Raw genomic sequence first — 23970 nt, forward strand, 5'->3', positions numbered from 1 at the left:
AAAGACTAACTATATCAAGTGTTGACAAAGATGTAGAGAAACTGGAACTCTCGTACACTACTGGTAGGAAAGTTAAATCGTATAACCACTTTGAAAAACAGCTTGAAAATTTCTTAAAGAGGTAAACATACACCTACCATATGATCCAACCATTCCACTCTTGGGTATTCACCCAAGAGAAATAAAAGCATACAGGCTTGTTCATCAATGTTTATAGCAGCTTTATTTTAATAGGCCAAAACTGGAAACAACCCAAATGTTCATCAACTGGTGAAAAGATAAACTGTGGTATATCCATTCAATAAAATACTACTCAACAATTTAAAGGAATGATCCATCGATACACGCAACAACATGGATGAATCTCAAAATAACTATGTCAAGTAAAAGAAATCATTCTAGAGTTATGTAATATTCTAGTAAATGCAAACTAACTATAGTGACAGAAAGTAGATTAGTGGTGGCTTGGGGATGGGCAATGTGGGGAGGCATGAGGGAGGGTTACAAAGGGGTACAAGGAAACTATCAGTAATGATTGTGGTATATATGTGTGTATGTACATATATATGTCAGAAGTTATCAAATTGAGGGGCCAGCCTGGTAGCATAGCAGTTAAGTTTGCACATTCTGCTTCAGCGGCCTGTGGTTTGCTGGTTCGGATCCTGGGCGCAGACCTACTCACTCCTCATCAAGCCAAGCTGAGGTGGCGTCCCACATAGAAGAACTAGAAGGACCTACAACTAGGATGTACAACTATGTGCTGGGGCTTTGGGGAGAAAAAAGAAGAGGAAGATTGGCAATACATGTTAGCTCAGGGCCAATATTCCTCAAAAACTATATATGTATACACATGTATATTCTTTGTCTTCACTTGTGGAGTCTATAGAGACAGGAATCTGATGGTTGTGTGTATTTCTTTTTTTTTTTTTTTTTTTAAAGATTTTATTTATTTATTTTTCCCCCCCAAAGCCCCAGTAGATAGTTGTATGTCATAGCTGCACATTCTTCTAGTTGCTGTATGTGGGACGCGGCCTCAGCATGGCCAGAGAAGCGGTGTGTCGGTGCGCGCCCGGGATCCGAACCCGGGCCGCCAGCAGCAGAGCGCACGCACTTAACCGCTAAGCCACGGGGCCGGCCCCTTGTGTGTATTTCTAAAAAAAAAAGTTATCTAACTGAACATTTTAAATATACAGAAGTGATTGTAAGTCAATTGTACCTCAGTAAAGCTGTTAATGAAAAAAAACCTTTTTTTAAATAACACTTAGAGAAACTCAGAACAGCTGGAAGCCAGCTCCAGTCATCCTCCAAGGCCCTGCTCAAGCATCTCGTCTCAAGCACCTTCCCCAGCTCTCCAGGGGGGGTTAGTCCCAGTTAAGGCATTTCTGCACTATAATTATAGGAACTTTTCACTTCTTCATCTTCCTCTCTGAACTATGAGATCCATCTGGAACATAGTGGGGACAACAATCAATAACAATGTATTTACTCAATGATGAAATTTCTCTGCACAAGGCAGACTCATTGTGGGTTAAATGGGTTTGACTAGCCAGCCTAGAGGTCACCATGCAGATGGCATTTCTGAGGAAAATGCCAAATTCCACACAACTGACTTATAAGCAAACTTTGTCACCAGTTGAGGACAACCTGTTTTGAACATATGCATCCGTTCCATGAGTAAGCTAGAACAAACAGAGCTGATGGTCATCCTCTTATCTTGCAATTCACAAGCAGGAGCCTATCTATGGAGCTATAATCACCACACTAACTGATCTGTTACAACCCAGATGTACTCACCTTGGCTCATGTGTGTACCTTGGAGCTTCCCACTGAGCTCCTGTGAATCAGCTGGGGCAGCAGCAGCTCAGAGCTCTGTCTCAGGAGGTGCCCAACCTCTAGTGTTGGTTGACTGACAAAGAGGTGGTTTGAGTCCAATGGGATCTATCTATGCCCAACAATCACTCCAGGAGGATAACTGCCCTTCTACCTTCACAGAGCACACACAAAACCAAGACCTTTTTCTCAGCCCTCATCCCAAGGTTACAGGTCATTGCCAATCACCCTCAGGACAGGACAGAGAGTACCATAGGAGATGAGGAGATCCAGTCGAGAGAGCACTGCAGGAGTCAGTTGACCTGAACTCCAGCCCAGCTCTGTCACTCACTGGTATGTGACCTTGAGCAAAACACTTTGTCTCTCTTGGCCTCAGTATCCTCGTGTATAAAAGGAAGGGCTTAGTTTGACTCAGTGGTTATACAAAAACAAAAAAAACGGAAGGGCTACAGACCTCCTAACTAATTTTTGTATAGAACCATAGTTTATAAGACAAACAAGAGTTGCTCCAATAGAAAAAGGGATGGAGTAACACAGCCCAGTTTCTCTGCTTCTTTGCTCTATTGCCATCCTCTCCCAGGGGGGCCCTGAGACATCTGCCATTTATATTAGATAAAGGTCTGTTGGATAGACCCATAATCCAATCCAGATGGAGAGCTTGAGTGCATGCATTTATTCAACAAATTTATATTGAGCATTTACTGTGTACGGGGCCTTCTGCTAGCAACCAGGATATCAACAAGGAAAAAGACAGCCAGGGCTCCTGCCCCCACACAGACTTACACTCTAATGGTGGAGAAAGACAAGTAAAAAGGCAATTATTTATTTGTTCAATAGACATTTATTGAATGCCTACTATCTGTCACGCACTGTTCTAGGCTCTGGGATCTGGGAATATAGCAGTTATTCCAGGCAACAGAGAATACAAAAATAATCAAAACATGCACAGACTGTGAATAGTGCTATTAACAAAGAAGATGACATAAGAAGGACTAGTGGGAGGTGGGAGAAGGCCTCTGTTAGAACACGATGTTTCTGCTGGGATGTGATGGAGAAAACTCTGTGAAGAACCTGAGAGAGAGCATTCCTAGCTGGCAAAACATCAAGTGTCCAGAGGTTGAGGTGAAGAAAAGCCTCACGTGTTCTGGGAACCGAATGAGGCTAGTGCATCTGGAGAGCATGAAGGGGGAAAAGTGTCATGAGATGAGGTTGGACAGTTAGGCAAAGATGGAATTATGCAAGGCCTCAGAGTCCATGGTAAGGGGTTTGGATTATTTTTTCTTTAATTTAGTGGGAAGATATTAAAGGAATTGATCCAGAGGAGTAACATCATCTAATTTGTGTTTACAAAAGATCACTCTGATTATTGTATGGAGAACAAACAGCACATAGTTTTTTTTGTGCAGAAATTTTTTGGGCAGAATCTTCTGATGGCTTGGATTTGGAGATAAGGAAATAAAACGTGACTTCATGGCTTCTGGACTGAGCAGCTGGGTGGTGGCAGTGCCCTTTACTGAAAGGCAGGAGGCTCAGGGAGGAGGCCACAATTACAATGCAGGGTGATGTCTACACTACAGTTATGACCAAACACAGAAAATGATTCATAGCCAAAGCCACTGCTTCTGACCCAAATCTCAATGACCTCAGACCTAATTCATTCCAGCAGCTTCCTGAATACAAAGCTTCCTATCCTAGCCTCCTGCCTCTCCCCATTGTGGTCCTCCATGATTTTTATTTTTATTTTTTTATTGTGATAAAACATACATAACATAAAATGTATCATTTTAGGGGCCGGCCCCGTGGCTTAGCGGTTAAGTGTGCGCACTCCGCTCCTGGAGGCCCGGGTTAGGATCCCAGGCGTGCACCCACGCACCGCTTCTCCAGCCATGCTGGGGCCACGTCCCACATACAGCAACTAGAAGGATGTGCAGCTATGACATACAACTGTCTACTGGGGCTTTGGGGAAAAAAAGGAGGAGGATTGGCCATGGATGTTAGCTCAGAGCCGGTCTTCCTCAGCAAAAAGAGGAGGATTAGCACGGATGTTAGCTCAGGGCTGATCTCCCTCACAAAAAAAAATAAAATAAAAATAAAAATTATTAAAAAAAAGTATCATTTTAACCATTTACAAGTGTGTAGTTCAGTGGTATTAAGTACATCCCATTGTTGTGCAACCGATTTTTATTTTTAATATTTCATATTCTCTTCCCCCTCTCCTCCCCCTGCCAATCTCAGGAAAAACTGTGCCTTTGATCTTACTCTACTTTATTGATTCTCTTCCTTGTATGACAAACTACAGAGAAACAAAAGCTGATATTGAAAGTTTGTTGAAGAGTTATTGTAAAGGAGATAACTAAATTCTTAGGATTTGTAGCAAAAAACTTTACAGAACAAACCATTTTATGATAGCAGTTATTATATTTCCATTTAGTTGAACATATAATTTTTCATTTTTATAATTCTAAACATTTTATAGGAACAGTAATAATTTACTGCATCCATAGCCTGTGTAGGAAATTTAAGAAGTTCAGGTTAATCAAGCTTATTATAAGAAAGTAGGTTCCCAGAACAAGTCTTAATCGTATTAAAATTTGTCAGAAATTGCTTAAGTATTTTATCAACAAAGCTAATTTCTTCTCAGAAAGAGATAGAGAATTGTGTCATACAAAAAGATTCTGCCCTCAACCACATTTTAAAAAATTGTATTTTATAGTAGCTAACACTTGACTATCATGGGAGAGATTCTTGTGCTTCTTAGTAAAGCAACAAGACAGAAATTTAAATTATTAATGACATACTAAGATGGAATAGATTAAAATTAAGCAAGACCTTCATCTACCCAGCATTGCTTTATATTTTGTGCCTCAACAATCATTGGTTTGTTAATGTTTTCCAGCCTTCTCATCTTCCTCATCTGAAATGGTAATGACCAGTCTAGCATTTATTTCATAAGACTTTTTATGAAATATGGTTAAAATTAAACTTCTATAACTAAGCCCACTGAAACATCAAGGCCCATTATTTCTGATTTCCACATTACCTTAGTAAGGCCTTGATTAAACTCTCTTGCTAAAGTCTTCATTCTCCCCACTATTTGCCAGGAAAAGGGAGAGAAATGGATTTCTTTACCCAGTTATATCTTTATATTTTCAATATGGGCCAACTTGTTTAACATGCTCTTCCTCCTGTATTCCCAAATTCTATTAATAGTACAATTATCTTTCTGGTTATCCAAACAAAACACCTCCATCAGCCACCTGACTCCCTTTTCTGTGTCCTCCCTCCCTCCTAATATTACTTTTATAAATTGTCGTATGGTCCCATTTCTCTCCAGTCCATTTCCCACATTGGATCAGAATTAACTTTTCGTTGTTCCATTGTGATAACTTCCTAATCAATCTTTCTGTCTCCAGGATCCTTTCATCCAATCCACCCTACACATTGCTTCCAGTTTTATCTTCCTAAAGTACAAATGGTTTCTGTACAGCTCAAAATTTTTAGTGGCCTCTATTACCTAACAACTAAAGTTTACAATCTTTCACCTGCTTTTCATGGTTTGTCCTCAACCAACCTTACCTCCTACTTTCCCCTCACCATGAGGACAGCCGGGAGGAGTAACTTTGCCATCCTTTTGAACACACACTTCAGATGGGACCTTTACAACTGTTTTTAAGACAATATGTTGATGCAGTGGTAGTTAAAAGACGCTAATGAAAAACGGTACAGGAAGCAGTATAAAAGCAAGACCAAGAGACACATAAAGGTGTTTAACAAGTATTCCTTTTTTCCCAGATTTTTTTGGGGTAAGTTACATGCAATAAACTCCACCCATTTTAAGTGTACAGTTTAATGAATTTTGGTAATTGTATACCATTAGTAACCACTACCACAATCCAGATGTAGAACAGTTCCATCACCCTAAAACGGTTCCTCATGCCCTTTTGCAGTCGATCCTTTCTCCCACTCCCAACCCCAGGCAACCTCTGGTCTGGTTTTCATCACTCTGATTTTGCCTCTACTAGGGTTTCCTGTAAGTGGAATAATTTAATACATAGTCTTTTGTGTTTGACTTCTCTTAGTTGCCTTCTTTTCACTTTGAGTTTTACCTATGTTATTGTATGTATTGTTATTTTGTTCTTTTTTATTGTTGAGTAGTACTCTATAATACAGGTATACAATTTTTTTAATCTATTCACCAGTTGACGTTTGGGTCATTTCAGTTTGGGGCTAACATGAATAATGCACCTATGAACATTTGTACACAAGTCCTTGTGTGGACAGATGTTTTCACTTCTCTTGGGTAAATACTTAGGAATGGCAATGATGGGATATATAGTAAATGAGCATATCATACATTTACCCCAGCCATGGGTGGGAGCACAGTTAGCTGGAGATGTCCAGAGCCCCAGGCATACCAAAAGCTGAATATAAACCCAAATTCTGAGTATCTTCATGATTCAAGAGCCCTAAGCCAACAGTAAAACAAGACCTAGTTTGGGGCCTGTGCACCCTGTAGTGTCCAGTTGAGGCAAAGCCTCCCATAGGGAAGCCCATAACCCAGCCCCCACAGAGGAAATCTTCCATAAAAGATATTTCCCTGTGGAAGATGAGCTCACAGACCAGATATATAAAACATATGAGAATGTCCAGTTCCATAAAAATAGCCTGAATAATTAAAACCAAAAAAACCCTCCACAACATCCAGTAGAGCAATCTTAAAGGTATTTAAAAATAATTATGCATTTAATTGTGTGTTTAAGTAATTAACACAGAGATATTAATTGTTGTGCTTTTCTTTTCTGTACTTACTTGTACAAGACTCCTCCTCTGTCAGTCAGAGGCCTCCATACTACCCTGAGAAGAACTAGGATATGATAGCAGAAATGCAAAGACAGAAGCAATATTTGCTTTTGGGCAGTTTTTTCTTCTAAAAGAAATTATTGAGAATCAAGAAGGAATACCTGAGAGTAACATGGTATATAGGCTCTAGAAAGAGAATGGAAGATATGCTGCTCACCTTATGCCTAACCTCAGGGAGATTACACAAGGATCACCTGGACTATTTGGTGAACAGAGAGGTAGAAATGGACTGCAGCCCTGAAAAAAAGCTGGAGGCTTGGATATGAGAGGACCTGACTTGGGAAGGTTACAGGAAGATGTCAAGGGTTGTCTGTGGCCAGAGCTGAGCCAAAGTCTTAAGATGACTTGTGGCCTCTTGAGTGAGCACCATGTCATGCACATTTGCTATTCTTCTCAATACATGAGTGAAGCCATTCCACGGAGAGCTATCTGCAAAGCACCCCTTAGATTATCCAGTAAGATATCTGCCTATCTCCAAGAATTTGTCAAGTACCTGCCAAACATTATAAAGGATGAAACACCTCTCTATGTAATAAAATAGAATTATCTCCAAAATATATTGTTAGGGGTAAAGTAAAGTGTCTAAAAGTTTATGTTGTAGGCTACCATTTGCACCATTTATAAGAGAAAAGTGTGTGTACATGTATATGTATGTATGTGTGTAGTTAATTATCTATTTGTATGTGTAAAGACTATCTCTGAAGGGTACAAGAAGCTGGGGATAGTAGCTGCCTCTGGAGAGTAGAAGGGTGGCTGAGGAATAGAGTGAGTGAAGAATTACTTCTATTGTAAACTCTTTTGTTCCTTTTGAACATTTTTATCATGTGTATGTGTTACATATTCCAAAAATTGAATAAAATAATACAAATAAATATTCACACAAAACAGCAATTTTCCTCTAGATAATTTGCCTGTAGAAGCCCTCACACATGTACAAAAGGAAAACAATGCAATATTGTTTATAAGGGTGAAAAACTAGAAACAACAAAATCTTCATCACTAGCGGAATAAGTATGTAAAATATGGAATCGCATATAGCAGTGAGATAGAATAGATAGATGATAGATAGATAGATGGATAGATAGACAGACAGACAGACAGATCTATCAAAGAATAGCAGTTAAAGGACATGAACTAAACTGATCTGTGTACCAACATGGAATGACTCAAAAACATGTTGAGTAGAAAAAAAACCTAATATAGAATATGTGTTTAACATACAATTTAAGTAGATTTTTAAAAACACACTGAGTAAGAGTATAAAAAGGGACTAGAAGGATACCAAACTCTCAACGTAGTTTATCTCTGCGGAGGGCAAGGTTGGGGGTGGGGGGCTGTAATATTTTATTTCTTAAAAACAACTACAAAAAAAAAGATAGGAAACAAATATGACAAAATGCTAAAAATTTTGATTCTGGGTGATAGGAACACGTATAGGCATTTGTTGTTTTATTCTTTGTTTTTTTCTGTATTTTAAACAGTTCTAGAAGTATAAATAAAAGTAAAATACAAATTTCCAGCCAAAGTTCTCCAGATAGATCCTTTTACTTTCTTTATAAAGCCAAGTAAATTCTAAAAAATCAGCCTTGACATTATTAATAAATATCCTTTAAAAAAATTAAGTTTTGTGTTAGAGGTTTTACAACATTGGGAAACTCTGGGTGTGGCTTCAGATTTCCTACTTCAGACGCAACAGGGTAGAACCATTGTCAAAGAGAATGCAGGAAAGTTTGAATCCTGTTAACAGCATGACTCCTTGTGTACCCCCATTTATTCATCCCAAGCTCCTCATTCTTCCAAAGCCCTATTAGCACATTCTGTTGAGGAAGCAAGAAAACTTGCCTCAAGTCATATTCATTTTCCTTGTGCCTTTTTGCTTTTTGTGGAAAATAAAACATTCTGTAGGCGGAGCTTATGAGCAACACCCTCTTTAAAAACCGGAGTCTCAACTCTTGCCTGACCATTTCTGTTCCAGCATCCTGCCCAGCAAAGAAGCAATTAGGCAAAATGATGCCTGGAGGCTTAACTGAAGCCAGACCTGCCACTCCAGATATCCAGGAGATTGCTAATGAGGTGAGTTGATTTATCTCATGAAAAGGTTTAATTCAAAATCTTGGTTCCTAGGTTGGCCCCATGTTAGGTGTGGTGGGTGAACATGAAAACCAGAACGTTGGGAAATGTGTGGTTTTGCTTAGACTTCCTTACAACTAAAACTTTTTTCAGAGGAAACTTCTAATGATCCCAACTGTGAGAGTGATCTTGAGCAAGTCACATCCCTTCTCTGAGCCTCAGTTTCCCGACTTGTAAAAGAAGATTTTGTATTGGATCATCTCTAAAGCTCTTACAATGTATGATTCTAGGATTACTAATTCAGTTTCTGATGAAACTTTTCTAATCTCACCGAGTAGAGCCAACATATAATTAAAGTCTGAGGTTGTTAAAGATTTGAGGAACTAGACTTCAAAGGCACTGCAGGGAAATTTTTTTTAATGGGTTGAATGAAGAACAATATCATAAAGGCAATCCATTTACAAACTTCCTACAAATTTGACTAAATAAACAATGTTTTCATCTTTTAATAGTTAGAACATGATTTAACCAGTAGAGAAGTGGCATAGTCTACGGTGATTCCAAAATTGATTATGGTGAAAATAGAACTCTTAACGTTTTTAGCAAGTTGATACATTTTTCTACGTGTTGTTTGATTAGCTATAACTTATATAATAAAAATTTATTGTATTGCATATTTTATGAAAAGAAAACATATATAAATTACCTTTTTAGGTTTGTAAATTGCCCTATTTTCTTGTATGATTCCTTCTTGTTTTTTCTCTCTGAAACTTCATTATATACCACTATTTTGCAAACAGGGTCAGCTTCTTGTGGAAGTGGAGAGATGGGATCCTCTATGTCAGGGCACTTGTAAGCTCTCTAAGAGCTCAGATGCCTAGAATTCTACCACTCATTCTTTGGGCCTAAATATTTCTCTTTCAAGAGTTCTTTTAAAAAATAAATACCTTGGAGGCTTTTTTTTCTTGGAGAAGATCAGCTTTCCCCATCCTCATCAGGAAGCTTCTTAGTGGAATGCCAACTGAAGGGATAAGCCGATTAGAGAGGGAGGGACAGGAGGGGGATGTTCGGCACCTAGAGAGGGAAAGTATCAAGCAAAATGAAAACTACAGGCTCAAAGAATTTGACATCAAAATGAAAGAGGGATGTTGGATGAGAGGAGAAAGAGAGGAAAGTCAACCAAAGGTCTGGAGGTTGAGAAGACTTGAACATATTTGAAGGCAGAAGAAAAGAGTTTCCCCATCTTGAAGATAAAAGAGACTGAACAGTAATTGTGTTATCATATGCTAAAGGATGCTAGTGGTACTTGGGTCTAGAGTTCACATAGAAGAAACCCCCTCTTCCAAGATTCTCTTTTGGTTGAGGGTCTTCGCTATACCCCTCTTCTATCCTCTTTCCTGTGTGGGGAGACAAGTTGTCATGTAGGAAAACAACCCTGGTCTCTTCAGAAAATGTTGATTGTGTACACAGTAGTTTGTGAATTGCTATAGGGAGAGAAGGGACAAAAAGGTGGTCCCTGCCCTCAGGGAAATTTACAAAACAGATTGGAAATAAGAGATACACACAAGGAAATAAAGAGCCATACATTGCCCTATCCGTGAGAAGCCATGATACGTATAATCAAGGACCAAATGAATGGCCCTACCAGCAAAAGCCTCTGGATCATTATTGCTGATCCACTATCTTATATCATATGTAAAAAACCATTGGATGAGAATTCTGAGTATGTTTATGTGTAGGAAAAAAATGTTATTTCAATAGTTATTTTTGGAAATAAGGGCTATTATTATACATGCGTAGATGCATACACACAAAACACACACACACACACACACACGCCTCTAAGTCAAACCTGATTGCTGAGTACTGTTCCTGGCATACACACAGATCATGACTTTTGTCTGCCAGGATATCATGCAAACACCTCATCTGCATACCATCAGGGACACACCCTGGGGCTTAGCATGTCACGGCTCTCACTCACCCACAAATTTGTGTTCTCTCTGACCACAGTCTCCTCATCAGTCACCTCTTCCACTGCCACACACCCAAAGAACCTGACCTTCAGCCACACCAGAATCCTTCAGGCACTCACCCTCCCATCATCATCAGAACATGCGTAGGCCCACTCGTTCACTCATCCAGCCCGGACCCCATGATGGGTGGTTTCATACACTCCTCCGACCCTGATTTCCATGATCCTGTGAGGTTCTGGCATTCTGATCCTCAACTAGAGATCACTCCCACTGCCACCACATCCTCCTCAGCTTCTGCTCCAGGTTCAGAGCACTTTGCTCAAGGAAGATGCAGAACCCTAGAAAACTCACCCATTACAAATCTGTGAATTCATGCCAGAGAGCAACCTCAACAGGAACACCCAACAGGGCTGCCAGAACATCCTTTCAGTCATGTCCTGTTGGTCCTTTTCTAGAAACCCCACAGAGGTGGATCTGGACCTTCTCTCTCCTTAGTTTCTCAATCCCTCCCATCCTCAAGGCCCCTCCGGCCAGTGTCTCAGTTCCTTCTCTTAGAAAATCACAGTCATCTGGTGCGAGAACACCCCGATTTACTTATCCTCTGCGAATCTCATTCCTCCCTCCCTCTAATCTAAGACTCTCTCTTCCTTTCTTAAACCAGCCCTTCCTCTCTTATGCCAGGTGCCATCATTTCTTGCATACTGGGTGTCTTGCCCCATACTTCCCCCTTTCCTCAAAACATACTCAGACAACAAATGTCCACAAGTCACCTCTCACCAGCCCCACTATACTTTCATGTACTACCCAAACTCTCCTTCCTCACTCTGTAAAACTTCCCAAAACATGGCCTATACATGATAACACCATTTTCTTTCTGTCCATTCTTTCCTAAATTATGCATAGCCCAAATGTTTCTGCGGAATGATTGGCTACAGCGTGGCTCAAATCCTCAGATCCCAGAGAACTAACATCTCACCAAGATTCATGCTCTGCAGCAATAAGAAATGCTTGAACAGCTCTGGAGTGAATGTACTTTACCAGTTGCTCCTTCCTAGTAGCATCCTTCCCCTGGCGGGGCCCAACTGACAAGCCCACATTGTTCTCTCCAGCACCTCAGCCACCACCACGCATGGCAGGTGCGGAAGGTGAAGGCCAACTGTGTTCAGCTCAAGGTCTGTCTCTTTACCACCAGGCTCCAGACCACCACTCCCACTGGCCTTCACCCTCCTACCGCCCATTCTGGGGCGTCTTTCAGCACCAAGCTGCCTTCTGAAACTTAAGGTTTCACTAACCCACTCCTTTCTACTCTGCCCCTTTTCCAGCTCTTCAGCTTAAGTCTCATCACCCCAGGTTCATAGCACCCAACATTCGAACAATACAAATCTGCTTTACTGGGAAGGGGGAGCAAAGCTACAGGTTGAGTACAGTGAACCCGAAATCAGGGTGCACAGTCTGACAGGTGCCAGTGCACTTACAGAAACAAACCAGGACCTTTGAAATCAACTCTCTCATGAAAATTCTGGACTTGTGAATTGCATACATACAATGGAAAGGTTACAGATTTGGATTAATTTGTAGGACAGATAGAAATAAAAACTTTGATACATGGTAGAAACATGACCAAAAGATGGAAACCAGAAGAAATACAGATAATTGCAACAGATAAATCAGATACTTAAGTTATCAGGCAAGGGATTTTAAGCTTTAAATAACTATATTTAATAATTTTTCAGCATTATGTAGTCATGTTCTCCTCACAGCCTCAGGTTCCTCATTTGTAAAATGAGGTTTAATTAGAGGATTTTGGGTTTAGTGTAGAGATTAATCCTTTCCAACTCAGGTCCTAACTCGACTGGTACCCAGTGTTCGCTCAAAAGGCTTAGGACAGGGGAGCAATAAGTCAGTAACTCCTTTTCTTACTCAACTTCTCTCTGCACCTTTGTCCAGTTTTCTCCTCTCTCTCCTGCACCCTATCTCTTCCCATTTCTGGTTTTTTTCTCACTATTTATCTCCTTCCTTTCTCCAACTTCGAGCTTCATTTTCCATCTCAAGAGAGCAATCACATTCTTCCCATCTATTCTGAAGGTTACAGGAGAAATAGGTGGTGGTCCATGAAGTATTTGGTCCTCGAAAGTGGTCTGAGAACTCAAAGAGTTTGCAAATGTCTACGTCTTTGAAAACAGTTCTGGTACCCAAACCGAGGTCCCAATAGAAAAGGATTCAAAATGTCTGTCCACAGATGGGAAGGACTGGGTGGCCTCGGGACAACCCTAGATGCACTGGAGGCCTGACTGAAGCTGTAAAGGCACATAAAATGCTTCAGCGAAGGGCAGGGAAGCAAATTCCCAATAAAAAAGGTATATCAAATACACAAATGTAATTCCTTTTCCCTCTAAATGATAGGAAAGGATTGGGAGGGAAAGGGCACAAACCCACAAATATAAAGACAACAAGATGTAGGCAAACACCACTTTGACAAAGAGATAGCGACAAAACTTTGGAAGATGGAAAACAGAAAAACAATGGAATATAACTGAGCCATCCAGACAGAGCCTAAGCTACAGAACAGAATGTCTGAGCCAGAAGCAAGCAGATTCATGCTGCGGAACTCCAAAATGGCACAGGCACTAGCAACACCAGAAACTTATGTAGACGGGAGTGAGGCATGGGGCCTCCAATGTCCTTCATTCCTGCCTTCAGGAATTATGTCCTCTCTGACTCAATTTCTCCTAAGAGTAAAGCTCCAGCCTTCTGCCAGGGTGGAGGACAGGTAATAACTTGTCTTCCAAGGGAGAGGCTAGTGAGAGGGAAGGATCTGGGGGCAGTCTTGCTTCTCCTCATACAGATCTTCCATCAATCCTCCCAGTTTTTAGCCCTTGCCCATGTAATCTTATTAAAGATACGTGTCTTTCTTTAAAATATTGAAAATAGGTCATAGATCTCATTATCATCTTTGAGGACTTTTAGGAACATGAGGTTCCCAGATTTGTAAATCACATAGATGGAGTCCAATATAGCTTTGATAATTTGTTTCCTCTTTTCTCTTAAGGTTAAATCACAGCTTGAAGCAAAAACAAATCAGACTTATGAAGAATTTAAAGCCGTGGAGTATAAAACTCAAGTGGTTGCTGGAACAAATTACTACATTAAGGTTAGTATTCAACATCCACTTTGGCAATAAAGATACTATATTTCTCACTTTATGTGATGCTCCCTGTCACTCCTACCACATAATTTGTTCCTTCTCCTTGTGCTAAACCAAGATGCCTACCTAGCATGATACTTCCCAAATGGTAGACTCTCAAATTTGGCAGATGCTGGTATATTTGTATTGTCTTTTTCTTGTGAATTTAGAAAGCTTTCTTATATTGATTCTTAACTTAATTTCCAGAAATTGTATAGAAAAAGATTTCACAACAGTTCAGAGTATGTTTAGCTCGTGGCCATGGCTGCTTCACCTGTGAAGTCGGAGCCTGAAGGCGTGGGGCTGGACCAGATGCTATCATGAAGCCTTTTTCCACCTCAAAATTTTGCGATTCTATGTATCTAAATTAAATGGATGTAAGGAATGACTTGAATCATTAGCTGGGAGAATAATATAAGCCACTTTTGCCCATTAGATAACCATTTTGATTAATATAATTTACATAATCATTTTTGCATCTCAAATAGGTAGAGTCAGCTTGTGCCCCTGTGGGTATTGTCTAAAGAAGTGAAGCATTTAAAATATTTTTTAAATTAATTTTATAACTATATTAAAAAAATTAAGTGATGCACTGATCCAGTTCTAATTGAAGAAAATACTTGTGAAGTTATTGAGAGGGAACCAATTCAACAAGTCAATCGTGGATATTTGGGAGCCATTTTCATTATTTTGTATTGAGAAGATGATAATTCTAATTTAATAAATAAACAACAGATATTCAAATGTATTTACTTAATCTTTACTAAACCATTTGACCAGGGCACAGTCTGCCTTATTTCTCCTTAACAAACAATTAACTACTTAAGATATAAAAAATTTTTTAAAAGTTTGCAGCAAAAAATAAGTGGTGTTAACCAGCTCAGCATGAGAAAATTACAATACTGGGTTATGTAAATTGATCAGCCCAGTCCTACCAAATTTGAGCTCCTAGTACATACCAGGCCCTGGAAGGCCCACATGTATCTGCTTTCTTCACAGCTGGAAAAGAATGTTTTCCAGTTAAAAATGATTTTGTTCAATTTTATTTTATTTATTTTATTTATTTATTTATTTATTTTTATTACTATTTTTTTGTGTGTGTGTGTGAGGAAGAGCAGCCTTGAGCTAACATCTGCCAGTCCTCCTCTTTTTGCTGAGGAAGACTGGCCCTGGGCTAACATCCGTGCCCATCTTCCTCCACTTTATATGGGACGCCACCACAGCATGTCTCGTCAAGCGGTGCGTCCGTGCGAGCCCGGGATCCGAACCGGCGAACCCCAGGCCACCGCAGCGGAGCGCGCGCACCCAACCACTTGTGCCGCCGGGTCAGCCCCTGATTTTGTTCAAAGATAAGAAACTTCCACCAAAATTGGAATTATTAATGTAATGACTTATGATTAATCCAAGATTAATAGATTTCACATATTAATCAGTTCATGTATTTCTTAAAAAGCTCACAGAAAACTATCTTGAAAATTTCTTCCCTTAAGACCACCCGTTCAGTCTTAAATACAGTCTCTTCTCCCCTCTCTCCTCTGTCTCTGTCTCTGTCTCTGTCTCTGTCTCTGTCTCTCGCTCTCCCCTTCCTTCTGCTATCAGATTTCCCCTACTGGATTACAGCTACTGACCCCGGTTCTCAATACTTTCTGGCAATCTAGCTGTTGATCTCTTTGCTCTGAGCCACTCTCTAGATTTAAGGTCTTGCTGGTGATGTGACTTTCTGTTTTTTCTCAAATATCTATCAAAAGGCAGGTGGTAGAATGGAAGGATTGCAGAATTTGATGTCAGACAGTCCTGGGTTTGAACCCTTGTTCGACTTGTTCTACTAGTCAAAACCTCTGTGATCGAAGCTCCTCATCTTCTCTGAGCCTTAATTCCCTTGTCTACACAAGGTGAAGAATAATAACCTACTTAGCAGGGTGTTGTGTGGAATAAACGAACTAGAAATTTACTGAGCACTTCCAATGTGCCAGGCACTGTTCTAAGAGCTGGGCCTGTATTATCTCATTTAATTCCCCCAATAAATCTATGAGATAAGTATGATCATTTCCCTGTGTTACTGATGAGAAAATTGAGCCCCGGGGAGGTGAGGTAACTAACAAAGTTTACACAGCTATAAGAGCAGAGCCAGGATTTGAACCCAGGTAGTCTGATGCTTAACTATTGGCTGCGCTGTCTCTAAAAATGTATGCAAAGGCTGATACTCTATTCCAGGCACAGAATAAATGCTTTTAAAATGTTACATCATAGAGTGAAAAGAACATAGATGTTGGAGTCTGGATTTGAATCTTGGCTCTGTCGCTTGTCAGCTGAGAGATTTATGAAAAATTACTTAATCTCTCTTAATCTGCTTTTGCATCTGTAAAATTCTCATTGTTCCACCTTTCTTTATCTCTGTAATAAGAAGTAAATATAATCACGTATATAAAATATTCATCATAGTGTCTGACTCATAGTAAACATTTAATAAATGGTATTTGTTAAAATTAGGTTAAGAAGGAACATCAGAGTACAATAAATATTATTCTGAGACAAAACTTTTATTGTCTCAACCAAGATCAAAAGTGGAAATTCTTACCATGATTTTCTAGGTTCTGGATTCATGCCCAGACTAGCATTTTAGTCTTCATACCAATGACTTTCCAGCAAGATCCCCTTACTTTAGAAGGGAGACCAGCCTGTCCGCCTCCTGGCCCCACTGGCTCAGTCATGCCAGTGGGCATTTATAAAGTAGGTTCTAACAGAGATGTGGGAACCACACATCCCAGATTTTCTAGGACAATTCTGATTTTCTACTTCCTTCTCAAACAATGTGGCAAATAAAGTGTCCCAATTTGGGAGTCAGAAACAGAATTACCAAGAAGTCTGCCACTTGTTTTCTTGCTCTGTGCATTTTTGAAAACGAAATGCAACTCTGGACTTTCATTTGTGCCCAGATTATAGTAAAATATAAAATAAAATAAATGTAGGACCTATGCCTCTTGCCATGCCTTTCACTTGCCCTTTCTCTCATAAAATAAGGTGGTAGGTTTATAAAAACTGAGGGTCTAGGAATGTGGTCTAGGATTGCTGTTCCAAAAAAGGTTATTGCAGTGAAGTCTCTGTAGGTCTGTAGATCTTTCAATTGACATAGATCCATGTGAATGAATCTCCTTTTTCTTTTTTACCTTTCAGGTTCAAGTAGGTGATAATAATTATATTCATCTGAAAATATTCAAAAGTCTTCCTCACCAAGGTGGGTCTTTGACACTTACTGGTTACCTGATCAACAAGAGCAAAGACGATGAGCTGAAGGGCTTTTAGCGGCATGTTCCAAAAGTGGTCTGATTCCTTCCACTGGCTACCGATTAATGATCCCTGCTAATAAATGTAATTATCAATAAAGAATTGCTTTTAAAATAAGTTGATTTTTTCAACTATTTCTCATCTATTGTATGAAATAGTAATTACTTTTCCTTTCTCAAAATCATTGTTATTGCTTTAGAGTACAAATTCCATACAAACTGACAATTGTCGATTGGAAATCTTATAAAATTAGTTGGGCCTAATGCAACTGGTGAAAGAATAATGCCGTCACCACCACCACCACCACTCCCACCATAGGCAGGCTAGATCATGGGCCATCAGTGCCCCGTGGTTGCTAAGAATCTAACATTCCATCTCCACCCTCAAATTTTAAAATTAAATCAGGTATTTTACAAAATATATTAATATTTTGAAACAATCTCAAACACACAGATAAGTTGCAAGAAAAACTCTTTCCCGGGACATTTGAGAGTAAGTTACCTACAGCGATGCCCCATCACCAACAAATACTTCAGTGTGCATTTCCTACAACCAAGTATATTCTCCTAATAACTGAAAAACAGCCATCAAACTCAGGAATTTAACACTGATACATTTGCTGGCATCTAATCCCAAGGCAACATTCAAATTTCCCCAGTCATCTCCAAAATGTTCTTTATTGTAAAAAGATCCAGTCCAAAATCATATGTTCCATTTAATTGTCATTTTTCTCTTTTTTAACACCTTTATTGAGATATATTTTACATACCACATAATTCACCCAATTAAATTATACAATTCAGTGGTTTTTAGTAAATTCAAAAATGTGTGCAACCATCACCACAGCAAATTTGAGAACATTTCCATCACCTCAAAAAAGAAACTCCATACCCTTTAGCTATTGTTCCCCATTCTCTTCCACACCTCCACCCCTAAGCAACCGTTAATTTACTTACTTTCTGTCTTGATAGATTTGCCTATTCTAGACATTTCATACATATGGAATCACATAATATGTAGTCTTTTGTAACAGACTTCTTTCACTTAGCATAATATTTTCAAGGTTCATCCACATTGTTGCATGTACCAAAATTTTGTTCGTTTTATGGCCCAATAATATTCCATTGTATGGATATACTACATTTTGTTTATCCATTCATCAGTTGATGACCATTTGAGTTACTTTCACCTTTTGACTACTAGGAACAATGTTGCTATAAACATTTGTGGACAAGTTTTTGGATATACATATTTTTTTCATTTCTCTTGAGTGTACACCTAAGAGTGAAATTGCTGGTTCATATGGGAACTTTATGTTTAATTGTTCAAGGAACTTACAGACTGTTTTCCAAAGCAGCTGCCTCATTTTACATTCCCATCAGCAGTGTATAAGGGTTTAGACTTCTCTACATCCTCATCAACACTTGTAATTATCTGACTTTTTGAGTCTAGCCATCCTAGTAGGTGTGAAGTGGTATCTTATTATGGTTTTGATTTGCATTTCCCTGATGAATAATGATGTAAGGCATCTTTTCATGGGCTCATTATCTATTTGCCTGTCTTCCTTGGAGAAATGTCGATTCAGATCCTTTGCCCAATTTTTTTTTGCATGAGGAAGAGTGGCCCTGAGCTAACGTCTGTGCCAATCTTCCTATATTTTGTATGTGGGACTCCGCCAGAGCATGGCTTGATGAGAGGTGTGTAGGTCCACACCCGGGATCCAAACCCACGAATCCTGGGCTGCCGAAACGGAGCACACGTGTTTAACCACTACGCCACCCAGCCGGCCCCTCCTTTGCCCATTTTTTTAGTTGGGCTATTTATCTTTTTACTATTGAGTTGTAAGAGTTCTTTGCATACTCTGGATACAAGTCCTCTATCAGATATATGATTTGCAAATATTTTCTTTCATTTTGTGTTTGTCTTTTCACTTCTTCATGGTGTCCCTAAAAGCACAAAAGTTTTTTACTTTAATGAAATCCAAATTATCTATTTTTTCTTTTAGTGCTCATGCATTTGGTCCTCAGATCTAATGATCCTTTGCCAAATCCAAGCTCATGGTGATGCACTTCTGTTTTCTTCTAAGAGTTGTGCAGTTTTAGCTTTTACATTTAGGTCTTTGATCCCTTTTGAGTCAATTTTTATAAATAGTATGAGATAAGTATCCAACTTCATTCTTTGGCATGTGCCTATCTAGTTGTCCCAGCACCATTTGTTGAAAAGTCTATTCTTTTCCACATTGAATGATCTTGGCACCCTTCTTGAAAATCAGGCACATGAGTTCATTTTGGGACTCTTAATTCTATTTCATCAACCTACATGTCTATCCTTATGCCAGTACCACACTTTCATGATTACTGTTGCTTTGTAGTAATTTTTGAAATCAACAAGTGTGAGTCCTCCAACTTCGTTCTTCTTTTCCAGAATGTTTTGGTTCTTCTGGATTCTTTGAAATTCCATATGAATTTAAGAATCAGCTTATAAATTTTTACAAAGAAGTCAGCTAGGATTCTGATAGGGATTGTGTGAATCTATAGATCAATTTGGGGAGTAGTGTCATCTTAACAATATTAAACCTTGTACCGCAGGAACATGGGATGCTTTCTCAACTATTTACATCTTCTGTAATTTCTTTCAACAATGTTTTATAGCTTTCAGAGTATAAGTTTTGCACTTCTTTTGTTAAATTTATTCCTAAGTATTTTATTCTTATGGATGCTCTTGTAAATGGAATTGTTTTCAGTGTTTTGTTTGTTTGTTTGTTTGTTTTTGGTGAGGAAGATTGGCCCTGAGCTAACATCTGTGCCAATCCTCTATTTTGTATGTGGGTCACTGCCACAGCATGGCTTGATGAGTGGTGTAGGTCTGTGCCCAGGATCTGAATCTGTGAACGCCAGGCCACCAAAGTGGAGCATGCCAAACTTAATCACTATGCCGCTGGATGGGCCCCTAGAATTCTTTTCTTAATTTCATTTTGGCTTGTTAACTTTGTGTGTATAGAAACACAATTTATTTTTGTATATTGGTCTTGTATTCTTCAACCTTCTGGACTTGTATTGGTAGATTCCTTAGGATTTTTATATCCTACAAGATCATGTCATTTGCAAAGAGAGATAGTTTTACTTTTTCCTTTCCAATCTGGATACCTTTTTTTTTTTTAATTTTATTTATTTATTTATTTCCCCAAAGCCCCAGTAGATAGTCATATGTCATAGTTGCAACATCCTTCGCTGCACGTGGGATGTGGCCTCAGCACGGCCAGAGAAGCAACACGCCCGGGATCTGAACCCCGGCTGCCAGCAGCAGAGTGAGCGCACTTAACCGCTAAGCCACGGGGCCGGCCCTGGATACCTTTTATTTCTTTTCTTGCTTAATTGCATTGGCTAGAACCTCCAGTACAAAATTGAATAGAAGTGGTGAGAGTGGATATCCTTGTCTTGCTCCTGACCTCAGGGGGAAGCATTCAGTCTTTCACCGTTTAGTATGATGTTAGCTGTGGTATTTTGTAGATGGCCTTTATCAAGTTGAGGAAATTCTTTTCTAGTTTGTTGAGCATTTTTTATCATGAAAGGACATTGGATTTTGCCAAATGCTTTCTTTCTGTATCTACTGAGATGACTATATGGTTTTGTTTTTTGTCCTATCGATACATTATATTAATTGATTTTTGGATGTTAAAGCAACCTTGCATTCCTAGAATGAATCCCATGTGGTCATGGCATGTAATTCTTTTTTATGTGCTAGATTTGGGTTGCTAGTACTTTGTTGAGGATTTTTCATCTATATTCATAAAAGATATTGGTCTGTGGTTTTCTTGTGATGTCTTTGTCTGGTTTTGGTATCCAGTTAATACTGGTCTCATAGAATGAGCTGGGAACTGTTCCTCTGTCTTCTATTTTTTGGAAGAGTTTGTGTAGAATTGGTATTAATTCTTCTTTAAATGTTTGGTAGAATTCAGCAGTGAAGTCATCTGGGCCTGGGCTTTTCCTTGGGGGAAGTTTTTGATTATTAATTTATTCACTTGTTACAGTTCTATTTAGATTGACTATTTCTTCTTGAGTTTGTTTTAGTAGTGTGTCTTTCTAGGAATTTGTCCCTTTCATCTATATTATCTAATTTATTGGCATACAGTTGTTCATAGTAATCCTTCCTTGGCCCTACCTAATGGATTTTGGACTGAATTATTTAGGAAGGAGAGGGGAAGAAAAAGTGGAAGAGAAGGAGGGAGAAAAGAGGGAAAGGGGGAGGGGGAAAGAGAAGAGGAAACTTGTTTTAAAGATGCTCTAAGTAACATCTTCCTCTGTGTTCTGCACTCTGCTCACCCCTCTACTAGTGCCACTTGGCCAATCCCCTGCCTCCAAATAATAATAATAGTATATATGAAGTGCTTATTATATGCCAGATAATGGTGTAAAGACTTTACACATATAACTTATTTAATTCCCATAACAACCTCATGAGGTAAATATTATTATCCCCTCTTTGCAAAAGAGTGAGTGTAGAGAAATTAAGTTACTTGCCCAAGGCCTCATGTAGTTAGTAAAGTGAGGATAGGATCCCAGGCTGTTAGCCTCCAGGACCAATGCTCTTAACTCCTACACTCTACTAACACAAGCTCAGAATTAATTTGCTCAGCTATTCTGACCCCTGAAAGAGGTAATGAGAGCCTGAAATAGTGATTTTTTTTATAACCACTGACAACTCTAAATACTTCATAATAAAAAAACTGTCCCATTCATCTGCCTTCAGTGTCTAGCACATAGACGTTTAGTTCAATCAGTGACCTAAAAGATCTCCACTGGCTGGCTAGTATTAATGCCATAGGGCTTTTAGGTAACAGGAACTACCAGAGACAATCCCATTGGCCTAATAAGAATCCTTTTCTGAGCAATGCAAATATGGACACAAACATCTAGAGCTGTATACAAAGAGCAGCTGGTCAAAGATATACAAAACTTCATAATCAGATTGATTAGATTTACTTCTACTTCATCCTGATTTTGGTATAGAAAGTCTGAAATACATCACACGTTTGAGAATTTCATAAGGGACAAACAGAACCTATGCAAAAACAATTACAGCACTTCACTGTCAGAAATAAAAGACTTCAATAAATGGATAAACATATCCTATTGCTGGTTAGGTAGACTTCATATGAAAGAGAACATAATAATAAATAGGAATAAATAGGAAAGAAGATCAAGTAAAATGTGCAGTGATTGTCAATCTTTCCTGCATATTAAAATCACTTCATTTGTAAATTAAAAAAATAAAAATCCAGGTTGGGGCCCCACTGAAGACCAATTAAATAAGAATCTCTGGGAAAGAGTCCAGGTGGTTCTAATGTCAGCTAGGGTTGAGTGCTACTATGATATAAAGGAAAAAGGAAAAAGATTTAATGGAAATACTTGCCTAATGGAATTGACAATATATTTCGAAGTTTAAAATGTATTACAAAATATTTCACTTTTCTGATAGTAAGTTAAAAACAGAACAGATGATGGGAACAGAAAAAATATATATGTCAGAAAATGTGACCCAAATCTGTTTAAGCTAGGTAAAATAAAAACAGTGTGAAAATAATTCTTTATTTACTAAATGCTGATGAAAAATTACATTTTGGAGAGAGAATCATTTGGATCCGTATTTCATATGTACCATAATAGATTAGAAATAGGTGAAAAAGTGGAATAGTTTAAAAATAATTTTAACCTAGATGATTTTTTAAATGGGAGTGGCTTATTTTAAAGGATAGGGAAGTGGTGGTATTTGAACAATTTGACTTATTCCCCAAGAATTGTTGGGATTCTTAGAGTAACAAAAAGAAAATAGACCTATGACTGGATAAATCGTTGATGGAAAGGATGTTCAAAAGTTGGTTGGCCATTTAGGGCTTACCCAAATAAAGGAGCAAGTTTCTCGCCCCTCCTCCCCCCCAAAAAAACATATCTTCCCTTAGCAGTACGATTGCAACCAAAGGAAAAATTACATTTCCAGAACATTTCCCCCAAATGAATCTGGGAAGTGGAATCTGTGAGCAAGAATTTGTACTCTATTGAAAAAATTACTTTGCCTAACTCCAGAGAGACTGAGAGAATGCACTTGTGTCTTGCAAAGGTGAGGGACTCCACTCCAGCTGTCTGTCAGGCACTCCCAGAATTCTCTGCCACAGACCATGTTTCTAAATGACTGGTATTGGGCCAAGTGAAGATTCAGAGGTCATGATTCAACCTAGGATTATAGGCAATGCCTACTCTGGTCTCTCTTGGGAAATAGGTTTCTGCACTTACCTAAAGGGGGTGAATTGATCGATTTCTGCCTGGTTTCTTTAGGAGAGAGCCAAAGACTCTTCTTGGACACTGGAGGCTTCTGAGGCTTCCCTTACTGGGAACTTGAAGTTCAGACACAGTGGGGAGTTTCTCTCAAGGAGCTGTCCAAGCACATCCCTCATGCTCTAAACGACAATATGCGAAAGTATTGGATGAGGGAAAAATGTCCTAACGTCGATGGATTATTTAAACCGGGAGATAGTGCTTGGCCACCTAACTCACTGGGAATGTTCTTGATAGGCTCTTTTGGTTCAAGAGAACTTCATTTATTTTATGTAATGCAGAGACTTATCTTAAAGATGCATCTGCTTAGGAATTTAGGAAATGCCCGACAACCAGGCCTCATAGAGAAGAGGGACCCATACAGAACTGGGTGTCACAGCCAGAACTGGAATCCAAGGCAGCTCTAAGAACCTGGGGAGCTGTGGTGGTGGGA

The 23970-nt window shown here is 39.0% G+C and overlaps 1 protein-coding gene across 1 annotated transcript; it reads left to right on the forward strand.

Moving 5' to 3' along the window:
• The first annotated feature begins 8634 nt into the window (after window positions 1-8634).
• On the forward strand, window positions 8635-17312 carry CSTA (cystatin A). Its single transcript, XM_004436507.3, has 3 exons — window positions 8635-8763; window positions 13786-13887; window positions 17095-17312. The coding sequence occupies exons 1-3, from the start codon at window positions 8698-8700 to the stop codon at window positions 17221-17223; spliced, it is 297 nt and encodes a 98-aa protein (XP_004436564.1). The 5' UTR covers window positions 8635-8697; the 3' UTR covers window positions 17224-17312.
• Window positions 17313-23970: the final 6658 nt, after the last annotated feature.

This window comes from Ceratotherium simum, chromosome 15 (assembly GCF_057802395.1).
Source record: "Ceratotherium simum simum isolate JZ-2026a chromosome 15, ASM5780239v1, whole genome shotgun sequence".
In the NCBI taxonomy this organism is placed as follows: Eukaryota; Metazoa; Chordata; class Mammalia; order Perissodactyla; family Rhinocerotidae; genus Ceratotherium; species Ceratotherium simum.

What these genes read in the sequence shown, in the direction of transcription:
- CSTA (XM_004436507.3), top strand. Translation starts at nt 8,698, where the DNA reads ATGATGCCTGGAGGCTTAACTGAAGCCAGACCTGCCACTCCAGATATC. An exon ending in TCCAGGAGATTGCTAATGAG is followed by an intron (nt 8,764 to 13,785) that starts GTGAGTTGATTT and finishes TTTTCTCTTAAG; the next exon opens with GTTAAATCACAGCTTGAAGC. An exon ending in GAACAAATTACTACATTAAG is followed by an intron (nt 13,888 to 17,094) that starts GTTAGTATTCAA and finishes TTTACCTTTCAG; the next exon opens with GTTCAAGTAGGTGATAATAA.